Source organism: Aotus nancymaae, unplaced genomic scaffold (assembly GCF_030222135.1).
Source record: "Aotus nancymaae isolate 86718 unplaced genomic scaffold, 86718_ANA_hifiasm-v0.15.2.pri h1tg000059l, whole genome shotgun sequence".
NCBI classification, from domain to species: Eukaryota; Metazoa; Chordata; class Mammalia; order Primates; family Aotidae; genus Aotus; species Aotus nancymaae.
In genome coordinates this window covers 1,119,034-1,136,673 of record NW_026988473.1, presented here as the reverse complement: position 1 = coordinate 1,136,673, position 17,640 = coordinate 1,119,034, and the positions used below count along the sequence as shown (strand labels likewise).

Below are 17,640 nucleotides of genomic sequence, written 5' to 3'. Positions count from 1 at the left end.
GCGTGAGCCACAGCACCCAGCCAAATTTCTTCGCATTTTTACAGTGAGCTTGCTCATGTGTGTGTTTTGTGTACCTGCCCTTTTTCATGGATCATCTGCAGGGTCAAAGTTATTCTTCTCTTGACGCATGTTTCCAGCTTTGTGGTCTGTGCTGCTTACATGCCTGCTGTGGGGTCCCTAAATTTGTTAAAACTATTCCCAGCTGCAGTCCACCCTTACCAACACGAAAAAAAGCCTTTACTAATCCCATACGCAAAAATTGAGTCTTGTTTAAGTTGCACTTGTTAGATTCTTGCTAAGATTAAGCTTATTACCTACAGTCGTTGACTGTATTTTTTTTCTCTTGTGAACCACAGTTTCTGCTTTGACTCTTTATTTCTCTTGGACCGTTTATTTTTTTCCAAAGGTAACCACTTAGCCAGATTTCCCAACTCCATTTACTCATCAGCTCCCCCACCCCCAGTGATGCCAAATGCTCCCTTCATTACGTTATTTCCTGTATGAGGATTGCAGCATTTTACTTTTATTTAAAAAAAATTTTTTGAAGATAGAATCTTGCTGTCATCCACATTGTAGTGCAGTGGTGTGACCACGGCTCACAGCAGCCTCCACCTCCTGGGCTCAAGTGATCCTCTCACCTTAGCCTCCTGAGTACCTTAGACTACAGGCGTGCACCACCATGCTGGGCTAAATTTTTTTTTGTATTTTTTGTACAGACAGAGTCTCGCCATATTGTCCAGTCTGGTCTCAAACTCCTGGGCTCAAGTGACCCACCTGCCTCAGCCTCCCAAAGTGCTGGGATTATAGAAGTGAGACCATTTTAAATTAATCTCTACAATCTTCTAACTCCTACACTTTGAGTTTTAGCCTTTGAAAAGTACATGTCCACCTTCTCCTGTCCCACCTCCACCTGATTGCTTTACTTTTCAAGAATGTTATGGGTGATTCTCAAATGTTAACCTTTTCAGACAAGCTTCAAGATCAATGGGGCAAGCTCCTCTCCTGAAGCCCCTGCCTGACCTTTCACTCTGTACATATTAAATGTGTGAACTGGGCCGGCGTGGTGGCTCATGCCTGTAATCTTGGCACTTTGGGAGGCCAGTGGATCACTTGAGGTCTGGAGTTCAAGACCAGCTTGGCCAATATGGTGAAACCCTGTCTCTACTAAAAATACAAAAAATTAGCTGGGCGTGATGGCAGGCACCTGTAGTTCCAGCTACTCAGGAGGCTGAGGCAGGAGAATCACTTGAAACCAGTAGGTGGAGGTTGCAGTGAGCTGAGATCATGCCACTGTACTCGTCTTAAAAAAAAAAAAAGTGTGAACTGGAAACATCCCCGCCTCTATGGTGCTGAAGTTTTTTAAATCCAAAATCATGGCTTTTTCTCCCTCTCCCTGGGGAGGAGTCGGGGGTGGGTGGTCCTCAGCCTTCTTCCCAGAGTCCAGTCTGCTTTATACACATATGCCTGAGGGGTGGGGGCCCCAGGTTCTAGTTTCTATTACATTCTCTTATTATATTTCCCACTTGGCCATTGTCCTTATGCAGGAAAGCTTCTGGTCTGTGTGCGACTCTGCGCCAAGCCTGCTCACTGAGCGTACCTCTTAATCCTAAAAGCCTTTCTGCTGTTCCATCTCCTGAGCAGACATAAATGTTCCTCCTGCCCGGTTACCCTATCAGCTGCTGGAGGCATCCTCATCTTTCTTGTTTTAACGGACCCGCTTCCCACACTTTTACCTTGAAGCAATAGCTAGCTATTAACACACGATGCCATTTATCCTGTTAAGGAAAGAGCCCTATTACTAAGGCCCTTGACCAAGAGTTGTTATCAGGAATGGATGTTAAATGTGAAACGTCTCCTTAGGATCGGTGAAACTCACGATCTAGGCTCTTCTCTGACCCAGTAGTACGGTTCAGTGTATGACTGGATTTACTGACACAAAGCCAGCCTCTCGCCACTGGTGTGGCCACTGTCAGTGACTATTCTTTTCCTACAGTGCTGGATTCTACTTGCTAAGATTTTTTACTTTTTAAATTAAAAAAAAAATTTTTTTTTGAGATGGAGTCTCGCTCTGTGGCCCAGGCTGGAGTGCAGTGGCATGATCTCGGCTCACTGAAACCTCCACCTCCCAAGTTCGAGTGATTCTCCTGCCTCAGCCTCCTGATAGCTGGGATTACAGGCGCGTGCCACCATATCTGGCTAATTTTTGTATTTTTAATAGAGACAGGGTTTTACCATGTTGGTCAGGCTGGTCTTGATCTCTTGGCCTCGTGATCTGCCCACCTCGGCCTCCCGAAGTGCTGGGATTGCAGGCGTGAGCCACCGCGCCTGGCCCTATTTGCTAAGATTTTATTGGGGGTCTCTGCATTTCCATTCATGACGGGAGCTGGTCTGTGCTTCCTTTCTCTGTGTCTAGCTGCAGCACAGTGGTGAAAGCCACAGGTTCTGAAACAAGCCTTCCTGGATCCAATCTCAGTCCCACCGCATGTGAGCTGCAGACCTCAGGCAAGACGCTTCACCTCCGAGTGTGTAAGGTGGAGAGGAAGATGCCCTCCTCGGGACTGTCCTGATGTTTCACTCGCTCCTGCAAAGTACTTGGCACAGTGGCTAGTGCCCTTTCCAGCTCATTCCCACACTTGGGCCACGTGGGTTCCAGGGAGTGAATGGGGTGGCTTCCTTTCTTTGTGGCATCTCTGAGCTGCAAGCTCTCTGGAGCCACGAGGGTGGCTCCTTGACACCCTCTCACTTTGCTCCATGGACCAGAGACCTCTTCAGGCTTTCTACCTTGAGTGGGCGTCACTGATTTGTACGGCCTGCAGAACAGTCATTTCATCAAGTTTTAAAATGTACTAAAAGGCCAGGCGCGGTGGCTCACACCTGTAATCCCAGCACTTTGGGAGGCTGAGGTGGGCGGATCATGAGGCCAAAAGATTGAGACCATCCCAGCCGACATGGTGAAACCCTGTCTCTACTAAAAATACAAAAATTAGCTGGGCGTGGTGGCGCACGCCTGTAGTCCCAGCTACTCAGGAGGCCGAGGCAGGAAAATTGCTTGAACCCAGGAGGTGGACATTGCAGTGAGCTGAGGTTGTGCCACTGCACTCCGGCCTGGCACCTGGTGACAGAGCGAGACTCTGTCTCAAAAAAAAAAAAGAAAAGAAAATGTACTAAAATGGAACACAGCACTCCCTTACTAAACTCCTCTGTCAGCTGCACGGACTTGCAGGGAATTCTTTTAAAAAAGAAAAAATGTAAAAAGCTAAACTAACCCTTTCTGTATCTGTGGTGTGCACTGCTTGCGCGTCCTCATACTGCACATTTACGGGCAAAGTCTGCTCATCAATTCTCAAAATCCAGCTCATTGACTCTGAGATGAGACGCCCCTATTCCATGTCACCTTTCAGTCACATGATCTTTAGTCACATCATCTGTCATGGACAGGAGCTTGTCACTGCATTCCTGGTGCTCTGCCCAGCTGCTTTTGGTTCACCCATAACGAGCACGTTGCTTGAGAAAGCAAAGCCTAATGACCGTTACAGTCCTTACAGAACTGTATGAGCATGAATTGTAAATATGATTTCAGCCCATTCATTCCATTAACACTGCCTCTTACTTCTCTGTAACTGTTTGTTTTCTTAACTTTAGGTGGAGAGGGCATAGACTCTGGAGCCACCAGCCGGCTTTATCCCTGCCTAGTGCCATCCTGGCAAACATGTGGCCTCTCTGCACCTCAGTTTCCTCACCCGTAAAATGAGATAACAAGAGTTTCTGGGGCATAATGGGGACTTGTAAATTTCTTTAATGGGATAATGAGAGTGCCTTCCAGGTGGAGAGACGGTGAAGCATGATGCACGTGTACCACCGAGCAAAGCTCAACAATGGCACAACTGTTACGATGGTTGGGGGAGCAGTGCCACACGCTGCATATATGTACAGCACTCAAGTTTTGAAATAAGGCCGGGCGCAGTGGCTCACACCTGTAATCCTAGCACTTCGGGAGGCCAAGGCATGTGGATCACCTGAGGCCAGGAGTTCAAGACCAGACTGCTCAACATGGGGAAACCCCATCTCTACTAAAAGTACAAAAAATTAGCCGGTCGAGGTGGCGTGTACCTGTAAGCACAGCTACTTGGGAGGCCAAGGCAGGAGAATCACTTGAACCCGGGAGGTGAAGATTGTAATGGGTTAAGATCACACCATTGCACTCCAGACTGTGGGTCAAGATGGCCAGGGGGAGACCTATGTTAATTCTAGCTAAATAATTAGCTTACTTGGCTTAGAGAACATTGAAGTTTATACACTGAACTAAACTATATTATCAGTGCCGTTAATTAGAAATCGAGCGGCAACAGGAGGCCTAAGGTAAAGACCATCTGAGAACGCAGTGACACCGGGAGCACCGCGGGGTGGCTGCAGAGCACGGAACACTGCTCTGGTCCCGCAAATGCCTTCTCAACGTGGAGACTGCATGAGGGCCTCATAAAGAGGACTTATGCAAAGATGTCTGCTTTTCTCCTCCTTAAGGAAAGGATTAAGCTAAAAGCTGAGTCATGCAAGAAGCTGCTTTTCATTTTGTTCCCAAGCAGAGAGTGAGGATGAAAGGTGAAATTTTCCACTCTGTGCTCACCTGACCTGTGTAAAGTGCAGATTTACCAAGCGCCAGAGGAATACATAACTGACTGTTCCCCTACCTGCCAGGAGTATTTCCACTTTCACAAATGCTGGCAAATGCTAGGATTCCAGGCTTATTTTGAGGCTTAACTCTCCCTTTGTAGAATGATGAGGTTTCACTTTGTTCCCATCCCCCAGACTCTCCCTCTCCCACGCGTGTCAGATGGGAGTCTACACCTGCTGGAGTGGGGTTTGCGAACTTCGCGCCTGTCCATGGTGGAACACCCCACGCCACCCGGCCCCGGAGATCCGGAGGAGGCTGTGATTCGGTTTCGGGCCTTCCCTCCCCACTAGGTGAACAGTCTTGGGCAGGTGTAGGAACCTCCGAAGTGCTCACGAGAAAACCCGAGGCGGTCGGTTCTCACCTTGTAGTGCGCCAGCTGGAGGGCCAGCTGCACAAAGGCGTCCGGGCTGGTGCGACATTTCTTGATGATTCCTTTACCAAAGTCTTCAAATGGGAAGGAATGGAAATCCACATCGTTTGCCAGAAGATTTGCGGTGTTCAGGGAGGTCTCTATAACCTCTTGACACTTGAGAGAAAGAAGAAAAAGGTTTTACGGAATGAGCGGAGAAAGAACTGGCATACACCCAGAAGGAGATGGAGGCTGGTTTTTCATGCAGCTACAAACTCGGTACTGGGAGATACGCCGACGTTTTCTTGACCCAGAGGCCCCAGTAAGTTAGGAGCACGGCTCCCTGACCTCCGAGGAGCAGCGGGAGCGTTATAGTAGGTAGATGGCCTGACAAGAGCAGGGCAGGAGAGGGCTTCCTCCGACACACACTGGGATGTCAGGGACCATCGGTGACGGTCAGGTGGTTGTTAACTGTCTCTCTAAAATAATTTGCTGGTGCCAGGGAATGGCAGTCTCCCAACAGACAGAAACATCTGGAGCTGGCCGGCCGTGGGTGGCGGACGCCTGTAATCCCAGCTACTCGGGAGGCTGAGGCAGGAGAATCACTTGAACCCGGGAGGCGGAGGTTGGAGTGACCTGAGATCGCGCCACTGCACTCCAGCCTGGGTGACAGAGGAAGACTCTAACTCAAAAAAAAAAAAAAAAAAGAAAAAAAGAAAAAAGAAAAAGAAACACCTGGAGCTGGTGACCAGCAGCTTCCCGATTAAAAAAACCTCAGGCATTGGGCGACTGGGCTCAAGCATGCGCATTGAAAAGCAAATGGCGGCGTCTAACTGGCATAGGACCTTCCTCTAGGAATGCTAAAAGAGCACCTCAAGTGAGCATGCGCACAACTCCTGTAACCACATCGCGCATGCTCCCCCCGCAAGCGCGGGCAGCCGGTGTGCACGCCGACAGCCCACCCCAAGAGAGGAATCGGGAGACGTAACACAAGACCCTGGAAGCATGCCAGTGTATAAAACCTCAAGTCAAAAGGTCAGACTGTGCTCCTGATCTCTCAACTTGGCCACTTGGCCCTCTTCCAAATGTACTTTCCTTTTCTCATTCCTGCTCTCAAGTTTTTTAATAAACTTTCTCTCCAGATCTGAAACTTGCTTTGGTCTCTCCTGCCTTCTGCCCCTCAGTCAAATTCGTTCTGAGAAGGCCAGAATTGAGGGTGCTGGAGACTGGCATGGATACGTTCCACTGCTAACAGGAACACAGGTAGGGATGGGGGCACCCTGGCTTCCAGTGAGACCCCAAAGGGTGTTTCAAATAGTCACACATCATCTCATTAAGCCCACTGTCATCACACAGTGGCAATCGAGAAACACATTTTTTACTTTTTACTTTTTATTTATTTGAGACAGAGTCTAGCTCTGTTGCCCAGGCTGGAATGCAGTGGTGCCATCTCTGCTCACTGCAACCTCCGCCTCCCAGGTTCAAGTGATTCTCCTGCCTCAGCCTCCCAAGTAGTTGAGACTACAGGTGCCCACCACTACCCCGGCTAACTCTTGTATTTTTAGTAGAGATGGGATTTCACCGTGTTGTCCAGGCTGATCTTGAACTCCTGACCTCAGGTGATCCACCCGCCTTGGCTTCTCAAAGTGCTAGGATTACAGGCGTGAGTCACTGCGCCCAGCCAAGAAACACATTTTTAAAAACAAATCTTTGAATGTATTTTGTATATGAGAAGGAAAAAAGAAAAAAAATCTTAAAAAATAAATGGACAACCATACAATGAAATTTTATTCAGCACTAGGAATAAATGAGCCATAAAACTATGAAAAAACTTGGAAGAAATGTAAATGGTTATTACTAAGTGAAAGAAACCAATTTGAAAAGGCTACACGGATGATTCCAATGAGAGCAGCAACACTTTATCCATGTGGATGCATTGTAAGACCTGCGGTGGACATCTCAAAGCTCAGATAGCGCGGAACACTACAGAGATGGCGTTTCCTCCAGCTCATAACCAAGACAGCCACTAAGTGGGTAGCATCTACAGCATGAACACACTGGACAAAGGGATGACGCCATCCTGGGTGGGACCGCACGGGGCAGCACGAGGTTTCATCACACCACTCAGAATAGCATGCAACTTAAAACTCGTGAATTGTTTACTTCTGGAATTTTCTGTTTAATATTTTTGGACCTTGGAATTGAAATCTCAGAAGGTGGCACCTCAGCTAATGGGGGGAACTACTGTATCTGACATTCTGGAAAAGGTAAAACTATGGGGACAGTGACTATGATTCACGGTTGCCGGGGGCTAGCAGGAAGGAAGAATACATAGGTGAAGCACAGAAGATTTTTGCAGTGAAACGATTCTGTATGACACTGTAATGGCAGACACAGGGCATTGTCCATGTGTCCAAACCCAGACAATGTACAAAACCGAGGGTAAATCCATCGTGGACTTTGGGTGATAATGACGTGTTGGTGCAGGTGTGTCAGCTGTAACAAATGCATCACTCTGCTGGGGATGTGGATAGTTGGGAAGGCTGTGTATGTGTGGGGAGAGGGGTGTATGGGAACTCAGTTTTGCTGTGAACCCAAAACTGCTCTAAAAAATAAAGTCTGTTAAAAGAAATTTTAAAAAAATAAACGGTGGCCGGGGGCGGTGGCTCACGCCTGTAATCCAAGCACTTTGGAGGCCAAGGCAGGCAGATCACCTGAGGTCAGGAGTTTAAGACCAGCCTGACCAACATGGTGAAACTTGGTCTTGAAAAAAGAAAGAAATAAAAATAAATAAAGAAAATAAAAAATAAACGGTAAGTGACTTGGTCAGCTACCAGGTCCCTAATCCTAAGTGCTCTGTGAAGGTTACGGCTCTCTGCAGAACCCACACCGGCCCTGGGGCCACAGGGCAAGCAGAAGCAATGGGCTAAGGCCACAGCACTAGACACAGTACCTCACTATGTGGAAAATTATTTCTGGCTGGGTGCAGTGGTTCACGCCTGTAGTCCTAGCACTGTGTGAGGCCAGATGGGTGGCTTGCTTGAGCTCAGGAGTTTGAGACCAGCCTGGCAACGGAGCAAAACCCCGTCTCTACCAAAAACATAAAAATTAGCTGGGCGTGGTGGCACGCACCTGTGGTCCCAGTACTTGGGAGGCTGAGGTGGGAGGATTGCTGGACCCGGGCAAGTTGAGGCTGCAGTGAGCTGTGGACTGCACCACTGCACTCCTGCCTGAATGACAGAGCAAGACACTGTTTCAAATAAACAAATAAAACTTTTAAAAAAGAAAATGGTATTTTGGACTCCAGGAATTTCTCCTTGGATTAACTGAAGTAGGATTTGGTATTTGCAACCCTAAAATTCCTTCCCAAAGGGCTCCTGTGAGTGGGCTGCCTCTGAGAGTGTTTAAGAGGTACCAAAATGAATTAAACTTTGCGAATTATAAATCAGCAATTTAGAGGCATTCAGCTCTAACCTATGTGATTTCGGCTTTCATTTTTGATTGTGAGCATTTTATAGATGTCTGGTTAAGTTTGAGCTGGAAATACCATGGACAATCTTAGCCAAAAGCTTCAAACAGAAGAAGAAATATTTACCGAGGTTTCCGAGGCAACAGGAGCCGTGACAGCCCCACAGACCTCACGAAACTCCCTGAGCAAACAACTTTCAGCCTCAGTGGTCTTCAACTGAGCTCATGATCGGGCAGGAACTACAGTTGGAAAATTCATTTGTGAGAGTTCAAATATGTTTCCCATCCCAGGTAAGTAACAATGGTTGGATAATCTGGACTTACTTCCCCCGGGATGTCCCATTGCAGCCTGGTGGGGTACGGAATGTTCGGATTGGTGTCGCCTTTGCAGTGCCCATCCTCTGCATAGCCCATCTGGAGGCTGTCAGTGGACAGGACGTACTGTCAAAAAGAAAACAAAATTATTAAAACTGATGGTGGTACATAAAACACATTCAATCTCCAACATGGACAGAGCCTGCTTCTTTGCAGCCATGTTACAAAGATCGAACCACAGCTGCTAACGCTTCCTGTATGCTCAGCACTGGGTGGAGCTGATCTCCACGTCAGATGGGAAACTCTCTGAGCATGTGACAGAGAGAGGACAGGAGAGGGCTAGTGGCTTGCTCAAGTTCATCATGCTTTTTTCACCGGCAGGTAAACCTAAGCCAGTTTATTTACTGGGCACCTACTGGGGGTGGGAACCACTGTAGCAGCAGCGCCATCCAAGCACTGGTGACAGAGCAGACAAGAAGTGTGTTTTGTTCACAAAACAGACAAGAATTCTTGCCCTTCCTTAAAAAGTGAAATATACCTATATGACCCATTAATTTCGCTCCTAGGTATATACTCAATGAAATGAAATGAAAAGAGATATTCACACAAAAACTTGTACAGAATGTTCATAGCGGCATTATTCGTAATAGCCAAAGAGTACAAACAACCCAAATACCCATCAACTGATGAAGAGGTAAACCAAGTGTGGTCGATCCATACACTGGGATAGTATCCAGCCCTAAAAAAGAATGAAGCCCAGATACGTGTTACAATATGATGAACCTTGAAAACATGCTGGGTGAAAAGAAGCAGGTGGGCGCGGTGCCTCACTTTTGTAATCCCAGCACTTTGGGAGGCCAAGGTGGAAGGATCGCTGGTGGCCGGGAGTTGCAGACCAGCTGGGCAACACAGTGAGATCTCATCTCTATAAAAAGTTTAAAAAATTAGCCAGAGTGTGGTGGCACATGGCTGTAGTCCCAGTTACTGAGGAGGCTGAGGTGGGAGGATCACTTGAGCCCAGGAGTTCAAGGTTACAGTGAGCCATGACTATGCCACTGCACTCCAGCCTGGACAACAGAGCAAGACCCTGTCTCTAAAAAAGAAAGAAAAGAAAGCAAAAGAAAAGAAAAAATAAGCCAGACACAGAAGATCACATACTGTATGATTCCATCTATATAAGATGTCCGAAATAGGCAAATACAGACAGACAGAAAGTAAATTAGTGCTTATCAGGAACATGGGGGAGAATGGAATGAGGGGTTTATTTTAGAGGTGATAAAAATATTACAGAATTAGGATGGGTGCATGGCTCATGCCTGTAATCCTAACACTTTGGGAGGCCAAGGTGGGTGGATCACTTTAGGTCAGAAGTTCAAGACCAACCTGGCCAATAAGGGGAAACCCCGCCTCTACCAAAAATGGAAAAATTGGCTGGGTGCGGTGACCATGCCTGTAATCCTGGCTACTCGGGAGGCTGAGCAGTGGCGACTGCTGCACAACCACCCTGTGAATATACTAAAAACCACTGAATTGTACACTTCTAAAGGGCAGATTTTAAAGTATGTGACTTATATCTCAACTAAAAAAATTAAATTTTTTTAAAAAAGGAATCCCTGTGCTCAGGAAGCTTACATTCTAGTGAAGGAGGTAAAAACAACACAGGGTTGGGGATAACTGTCAGCTGGTGAGGGGGTGGGGCAGGTGGAGGGCACCACTAATACGTGGGGGTCACGATCCAGGCCGACCTGAGCCAGTGAAGGAACAGCCTTGATTAAGTGCTAGCTGCTCTGAGTTACAGCTCCAGAAGAGCCTGACACAGAAACATCAGAAATAAATCAAGAGCAAGGCTGGGTGCGGTGGCTCACGTTTGTAATCTCAGCACTGTGGGAGGCTGAGGCAGGCAGATTGTTTGAGCCCATGAGTTCAAGACCAGCCTGGGTAACATGGCAAAACCCCGTCTTTACAAAAAAATACAAAAATTAGCCAGGTGTGGTGGCACACACCTGTGGTCCCAGCTGCTAGGGAGGCTGAGGTGGGAGAATTGCTTGAACCCAGGAGTTTGAGGCAATGAAGACAAGGATGCCTTTAATTTAGTGATTTAACTTCACGTGTATTACTAGTATGAGTGAAAAATTCATACTCTACAATCACAGAAATATTACAAAACTAAACTCAGTGTGGGGTTTGGATTTCTTTTTTGTTTTTAATTTTTGAGACAGAGTCTCGCTCTGTTGCCCAGGCTGGAGTACAGTGGCATGATCTCGGCTCACTGCAACCTCTGTCTCCGGGTTCAAGTGATTCTCCTGCCTCAGCCTCCCAAGTAGCTGGGACTACAGGTGCACGCCACCACACCTGGCTAATTTTTGTATTTTTAGTAGAGACAAGTTTTCACCATGTTGGCCAGGCTGGACTCGAACTCCTGACCTCTCAGGTGATCCGCCTGCCTCGGCCTCCCAAAGTGATGGGATTATAAGTGTGAGCCACCGCACCCGGCCAGGTTTGGATTTTCTTTACTTTTTTTTTTTTGAGACGGAGTTTCGCTCTTGTTACCCAGGCTGGAATGCAATGGCGCAATCTCGGCTCACCACAACCTCCGCCTCCTGGGTTCAGGCAATTCTCCTGCCTCAGCCTCCTGAGTAGCCGGGATTACAGGCACGCGCCACCATGCCCAGCTAATTTTTTGTATTTTTAGTAGAGACGGGGTTTCACCATGTTGACCAGGATGGTCTCGATCTCTTGACCTCGTGATCCACCCGCCTCGGCCTCCCAAAGTGCTGGGATTACAGGCGTGAGCCACCGCGCCCGGCCCCAGGTTTGGATTTTCAAAAGCAACTTCCACGTTCCAGTGAAAAGTGCGAAAACTCACCTCCCAAAGGTGCCCGACGATTGGCGCGTCTGCCCAGGAGTGCTCTGCGTTCATGCCCATCTTCCCGTTTTTGAAGACAACAAACGTGATCGACTTGTCAAACCACCTGCATAACACACACATGTATGGAACTTAAGTGTTGGAAGAGGGAAAAATGAGCAGATGTTATTCCTCTCTGCTTCATCCTGGGTGGACGAATTTACTTTGCACCTGCCCCTCTAACAGCGACTGGATGCTCAATCTCTGTAGAGTGATGATGCAAGCACAAATGGGACACTGAATTACTAACTTCTTCCCTGTCCCAGACACAAAAATGAGCGCTTTATGTCCTGGAGACCTGAAGACAGGACCACTTATCATCACAAGGCAACTGAGGAGAGGTCAGAGGCTCTTCCCGTGAGCTCGTGACCCCTTCATCAGCCAGTCCTTGTCCCCACCCTGCAGGGAGGCTGGCCAACACTTTACAGAGAAGGAAAAGAGGACTGGAGGTAGCCCCGGGCGGACACCCCGTGCCCAGCCCTGTCTGCCACTCTCCCCTGCCTGAGTCCAGGGACCTGGCAGCCCTGCAGCTCACAAGCATCTCCAAACAAAGGTGGTCATGCGCTGAGAAGGGAAGAATCTCAAATGTGCAGCTCAGGCTGTGTATGTACGACAGGTTTGGCAGAGGGAAGAAAACTGAAGGTTGGCGGGGCGCAGTGGCTCACACCTGTAACCCCAGCACTTTGGGAGGCTGAGGCGGGCGGATCACTTGAGATCAGTTCATAACCAGCCTGGGTAACATGGTGAAACCCTGTCTCTATGAATAATATAAAAATTAGCCAGGTGTGGTGGCATGTGCCTGTAATCCCAGCTACTCGGGAGGCTGAGGCAGGAGAATCCCTTTAACCTGGGAGGCAAAGGTTGCAGTGAGCCGAGATCACACCACTGTACTCCAGCCTGGGCGGCAGAGAGAGACTCCGTCTCAGAAAAAAAAAAAGAAAACTGAAGGCTGTATTTTTATGCCACCTTCTTCCTTAGCAGTATAGATGCTCGGGGGTGAGTATCAGCCACACAGGGTATTTATTTCAAGCTCGTGGGCAAACTCCCGTGTCTCCAAAGGTATGGACGGTACCTGTCATAACACCGGCCGTGCAGTAGAGACTTGGCGTAGCTGTCCATTGACGTATCTGGGTCTTCCCTTCTGTATCCTTGTTCAGTTTCATCTAATGTCACGAAGAATGCTGCTTTCTCCACGGCATCAAGAGACTGCTTATTTTTCCCACGCCCAAAATAGGCCTGGCGACACCTGGCCCAGGGAACTCTGTGGTGAAGATGAAATACAATTAAAGCAGCCGGACCTGCAGCGACGGGGCGGCATCTCCTGCCACGTGATGTTTGCAATGACACAATCAAACCTTTGCGGTTTTTCAGAATTTGTCGAAGAAAAACTCCAAGTTGATGATTTTCCCCATCTGAGACTTTGCTGGAAGGAATCTCACCTTCTCCTGGTCTCCAGACCAGAGCACAGGTAATTTTTGTTCAATAAATGCAAACTGAATGGATGACCAGAATGAGGCTGGGCCTGTGGGCAAAGCCGCCAGGAAGCAGCAGGCCCAGAGCACAGTGCTCCATGCTCCCCGACACACCCTCGCTGCCCTCCACAGGAACCACTCTAGGTAAGTTCCCGCAGCCAGGTCACAGTAAACGAGTAACAGTGCGTCGCTCATGCCAGGCTCTGCCTCCAAACCTTTTCTGTGTGCCAATTCACCGATCTTCTCAGGGCTACTGCACCCAGTTTTCAGATGACAAAACTGCAGCACAGAAAGATTAGGTCACAGCTATTTTGGGGCAGAGCTGGAAGCCAGGCCATCAGCCCCCAAGGGCATACCATGAATGACCATGTGACCCCTCCACAAGGAGGCCCTGTGGCTGCTTATTTGGAATACACAGAACGGATGTGACGCCCACTGCCTTCTTAAAAGACGCACCGGCTGGGCTTCCTCTAACGCTCCTGGGTCCCTCTCACTCCAGCTCCTCCACGGCCCTCTGCCCCTCCTCACCCTTCCAGATCACGGCCATCTGGCTCTCTTCCCACCTTTTTCTCTCTGCAAGTGCTTGGCAATGGTGGCCCGCAGGGCCAATAAACCTAGACACATGCCAGGCCCCAGTGCATACCCCACCCAGGGGACAAAGGTGACGGTGATGGTGGCCAGCATGTACGGAGCCTTCTGCATGAAAGACTCTCATGGGTAAGATGCTGGTGTGACCCTATCCAGAGGGGGCATCAGGACTGAGGCACCTGCAGACCCACAGGGAGCCCGGGCCCCACAGCAGCTGCTCAGGCTCCCCACGCCTCCTCCGCTGGGGATTCCGGGCTCTCAGAAGAGCCCATCGCGTGAGCACATCTTCACTAGAGATGCGTCCCTTATGGCTGCTCTTTCCAGCCTTGTCAATGCCATGGCGGACACAGAACAACGCCGGCTTTCCTGCACACATCCTCTCTCATCCTGCTCCTGCTTCCAGCCCTGGCCCTTTTTCAGGCCCTCGCTACTTGGGCCACCGAAAAGCATCCCTGTGTCCAGGGCCCCTCCTTCCTGCCCAACCAGAAGAATCTCCCGCATTAACCTACTTGTGCGCCCCCTACCCCACCCTACCCTGCACCGCCTGAAGCAGACCCGGTCACAGAATCAAGCTCAAATACGGTTGGGTGCCCGGGACCCTCCCCAGCCTGGCATGGTGGTCCAGCCACCCAGCCCGCTCCACAGCTCCTGCCTGCTTTGCTGCCCCAGGGCACGTGGCTCCACCCGCTGGACACCCATCATCCTCCTCACCTGCTCGCACACTCTTCGAGACACAGCCCACCTGCGGCCCCTCCACACAGCACAGAGCCTCTCCTGATCTTTGCAGAAGGGGCCCCGCCACCTGCCCCTCCCACCACCTGCCCCTCCCGCCACCTGCCCCTCCCACCACCTGCCCCTCCCACCACCTGCCCCTCCCGCCTCACTCCCAGCGCTAGCGTAGCAGTTGTCACATGGCTGGAACCCAGCAGCTCTAAGCTGGGGATAACAGTGTCCTCCAGGCGCTGGGCAATGTCTGCGACACTTCTGGTTGTCACACAGGTTGTTGCTGACATCCGGCGGGCAGAGGCCGGGGCTTCTCAGCATCCGCCACTGTACAAGGCAGTGCTCCCCACAAAGAACTACCCAGCCCTGCGTGTGCACAGCACCAACCAAGGTGAGAAACCCTGCTACACAATACACACCGCCTCCTCCAGAAAACAAAGCTTGGACTGATTCTCTTTTTTATTTTTTGAGACAGGGTCTCACTCTGTCATGCAGGCTGGGGTGCAATGGCTTGATCATGGCTTATTGCAGCCTTGACCTCCTGGGCTTGAGCAATCCTCCTGCCTCAGCCTCCCAAGTAGCTGGAACTACAGGCATGCACCACCATGCCTGGTTATTTTTTATTTTATTGGTAGAGATGGGGTCTCCCTCTGTTTCCCAGGCTGGTCTCAAACTCCTAGGCTCAAGTGACCCCCCCATCTTAGTCTCCTAAAGCATTGGAATTATAGGTGTGAGCCACTATACCTGGCCTGATTCTTTTTCACTGAGGCAAGGAAATGTAACCATAACACTGGAGCCTTGGTTTCAATTTGTTCTGTTTCCTAAATTAATAAATATGCCCACAGTCCCGTAAGAAAGCCTAACCCTGGCTGAGCATGGTGGCTCACGCCTGTAACCCCAGCACTTTGGGAGGCCAAGGTGGGTGGATCACTTGAGGTCAGGAGTTCAAGACCAGCCTGTACAACATGGTGAAACCCTGTCTCTGCTAAAAATACAAAAGTTAGCTGGGCGTGGTGGCCCATGCTGTAATCCCAGCTACTTGGGAAGCTGGGGCAGGAGAATCACTTGAACCTGGGAGGCGGAGGTTGCAGTGAGCCAAGATGGCACCAGTGCACTCCAGCCTGGGCGACAGAGTGAGACTCCATCTCAAAAAAAGAAAAAGAAAGCCTAATCCTAATCCTCACGTCTCCCCATCCTAGACTCCAGTGTCTCCACACAGATCTGCCCAGCACACACAGGGGTGACCATGTCCCCACTGCTCTTGAGATCCGCTGGGCAGGGATTGGGACCCAAGACCCCAGAGCAAAACAGAGCCGAGGTGGGGAGCCCCGTGCCAGTGTTCCCACAGGCCCCGATGGGGATGGGCCCTGGTGAGGAGGAGCGCCTCCACCACCCCTCACCACAGGACAAGGGACCCTGGGCCGCGCACCTGTCTCCTGCGGTGAGGGCCGCCAGCCTGGCCTCCCCGGGCTGAGGCTCCGAGGTGTCGTCCAAGATCCTCTGCATCTGCTGCTCCATCTCCCGGGGCTTCAGCAACCGCCCATCGTGGTAGAGCCAGACCTTGAAGTAGCGCCCTCGATGGTACACGACAATGTGCTTGCTGTCTCTCATGTGCTGGATGGTGTCTGAGCCCACCACGGGTCGGAGACATAACATCAACAGTCACGAGTTCGGCGCGGGCTGAGACCACCGTACCCTGACCGTTTAAAGGGCACGGGGTCCCTACTCTGCCTCCCTCCAGGCAGCCTCAGGAGCCTATTCCTCAGGACATTTTAAATGATGAAGGACAGCACGGAGTCAACGCTCTGGATCAGACAGGCCTGACTTCTTTGCTCAGCTTGGTCACTCATTAGATTACGACCTCAAACAAATTACCCGAGACCGGGCGCGGTGGCTCACGCCTGTAATCCCAGCACTTTGGGAGGCCCAGGTGGGTGGATCATTTGAGGTCAGGAATTCGAGACCAGCCTGGCCAACATGATGAAACTTCGCCTCTACTAAAAATACAAAATTCAACTGGGTGTGGTTGTGGGTGCCTGTAGTCCCAGCTACTCGGGTGGAACACAAATCCGCCTTCCTGAGCCTGCGCCCAGTGTGCTCCACCACAAACCCTGCCTGTGAGCAAATGCCCCTGAGGAATCAGATGAAGAAACAGGTATTTAAGCAGACCCAGAAAGAAAACCTCTCAGCTGGGCGTGACTCACGCCTGTAATCCCAGTACTTCTGGAGGCCAAAGCAGGCGGATCACTTGAGTCCAGGAGTTTGAGAGCAGCCTGGGCAACATGGTAAAACCTCATCGCTATAAAAAATGCAGAAATTATCCGGGTATTATCGCATGTACCTGTGGGTCGCAGCTACTGGGGAGGCTAAGATGGGAGGATCCCTTGAGCTCAGGAGGTGGAGGCTGAAGTGAGCCGTGATCATGTCACTGCACTCCAGCCTGGGTGGCAGAGAGATACCTCATCTCAAACAACAACAAAAAAAAAGGTGAAACACTCTGTAAGACAGTCGACGGTCTTCAGCTAAAGAGAAATTAAGATCTGGAAATAACAGTCCAGGCCTAATAAAGACGAAGGAAATTCAGCAGAAGGAATCTGCTGTTATAGCCTATAATCTCAGGAAAGCAGCAAAAAACAGTGGGCCGCTCTGACACTTCCTTTGACAGCTCCTAATTCTGAGCACAGGGATGGAAAGTGCCCAGTCCCTAGGGAGCCCGGCAAGCCTCACTCACCTGTCTCCTCTCCTGGGATCCGGGAAGTATTAAACATCCGCTCCCACTGAGCCGAGCAGAGTGGAATCGTGGATCCCAAAAGACGAATCTGTAATAGAAACATATTTCAAGCCAACAACGAACATCCCCCAGAACAACAGCAGCAAGACCACAGAAGGAAATGCTGAATGCGTTTTCCGCACAAATTGCTTGGTTTGACTTCATCTTTCCCAGTGGCTCCCTGGAATGGTTTGTTGGGGGGCTTGTTAAACTACATGCCAGGGTGCAACTTCCTGTATGGTTAAATACTAAATAACACAGTCTAATCGATTATTTATTTTATTTTATTTTTTGAGACGGAGTCTCACTCTGATGCCCAGCCTGGAGTGCAGTGGTGCGATCTTGGCTCACTGCAACCTCTGCCTCCTGGGTTCAAGT

General features: G+C 49.8%; 1 protein-coding gene across 1 annotated transcript in view; it reads right to left on the bottom strand.

Annotated features, from left to right (window-relative positions):
• Positions 1-17,640, bottom strand: part of CPT1A (carnitine palmitoyltransferase 1A) — a 77,796-nt gene that overhangs the window by 14,140 nt on the left and 46,016 nt on the right. The window contains exons 9-14 of the mRNA XM_064364658.1: positions 17,224-17,311; positions 15,922-16,117; positions 12,782-12,970; positions 11,671-11,776; positions 8,814-8,930; positions 5,034-5,198 (exon numbers count right to left, since the gene is read on the bottom strand). Coding sequence (XP_064220728.1) covers positions 5,034-5,198; positions 8,814-8,930; positions 11,671-11,776; positions 12,782-12,970; positions 15,922-16,117; positions 17,224-17,311 — 861 coding nt within the window. The remainder of the gene's footprint in view (positions 1-5,033; positions 5,199-8,813; positions 8,931-11,670; positions 11,777-12,781; positions 12,971-15,921; positions 16,118-17,223; positions 17,312-17,640) is intronic.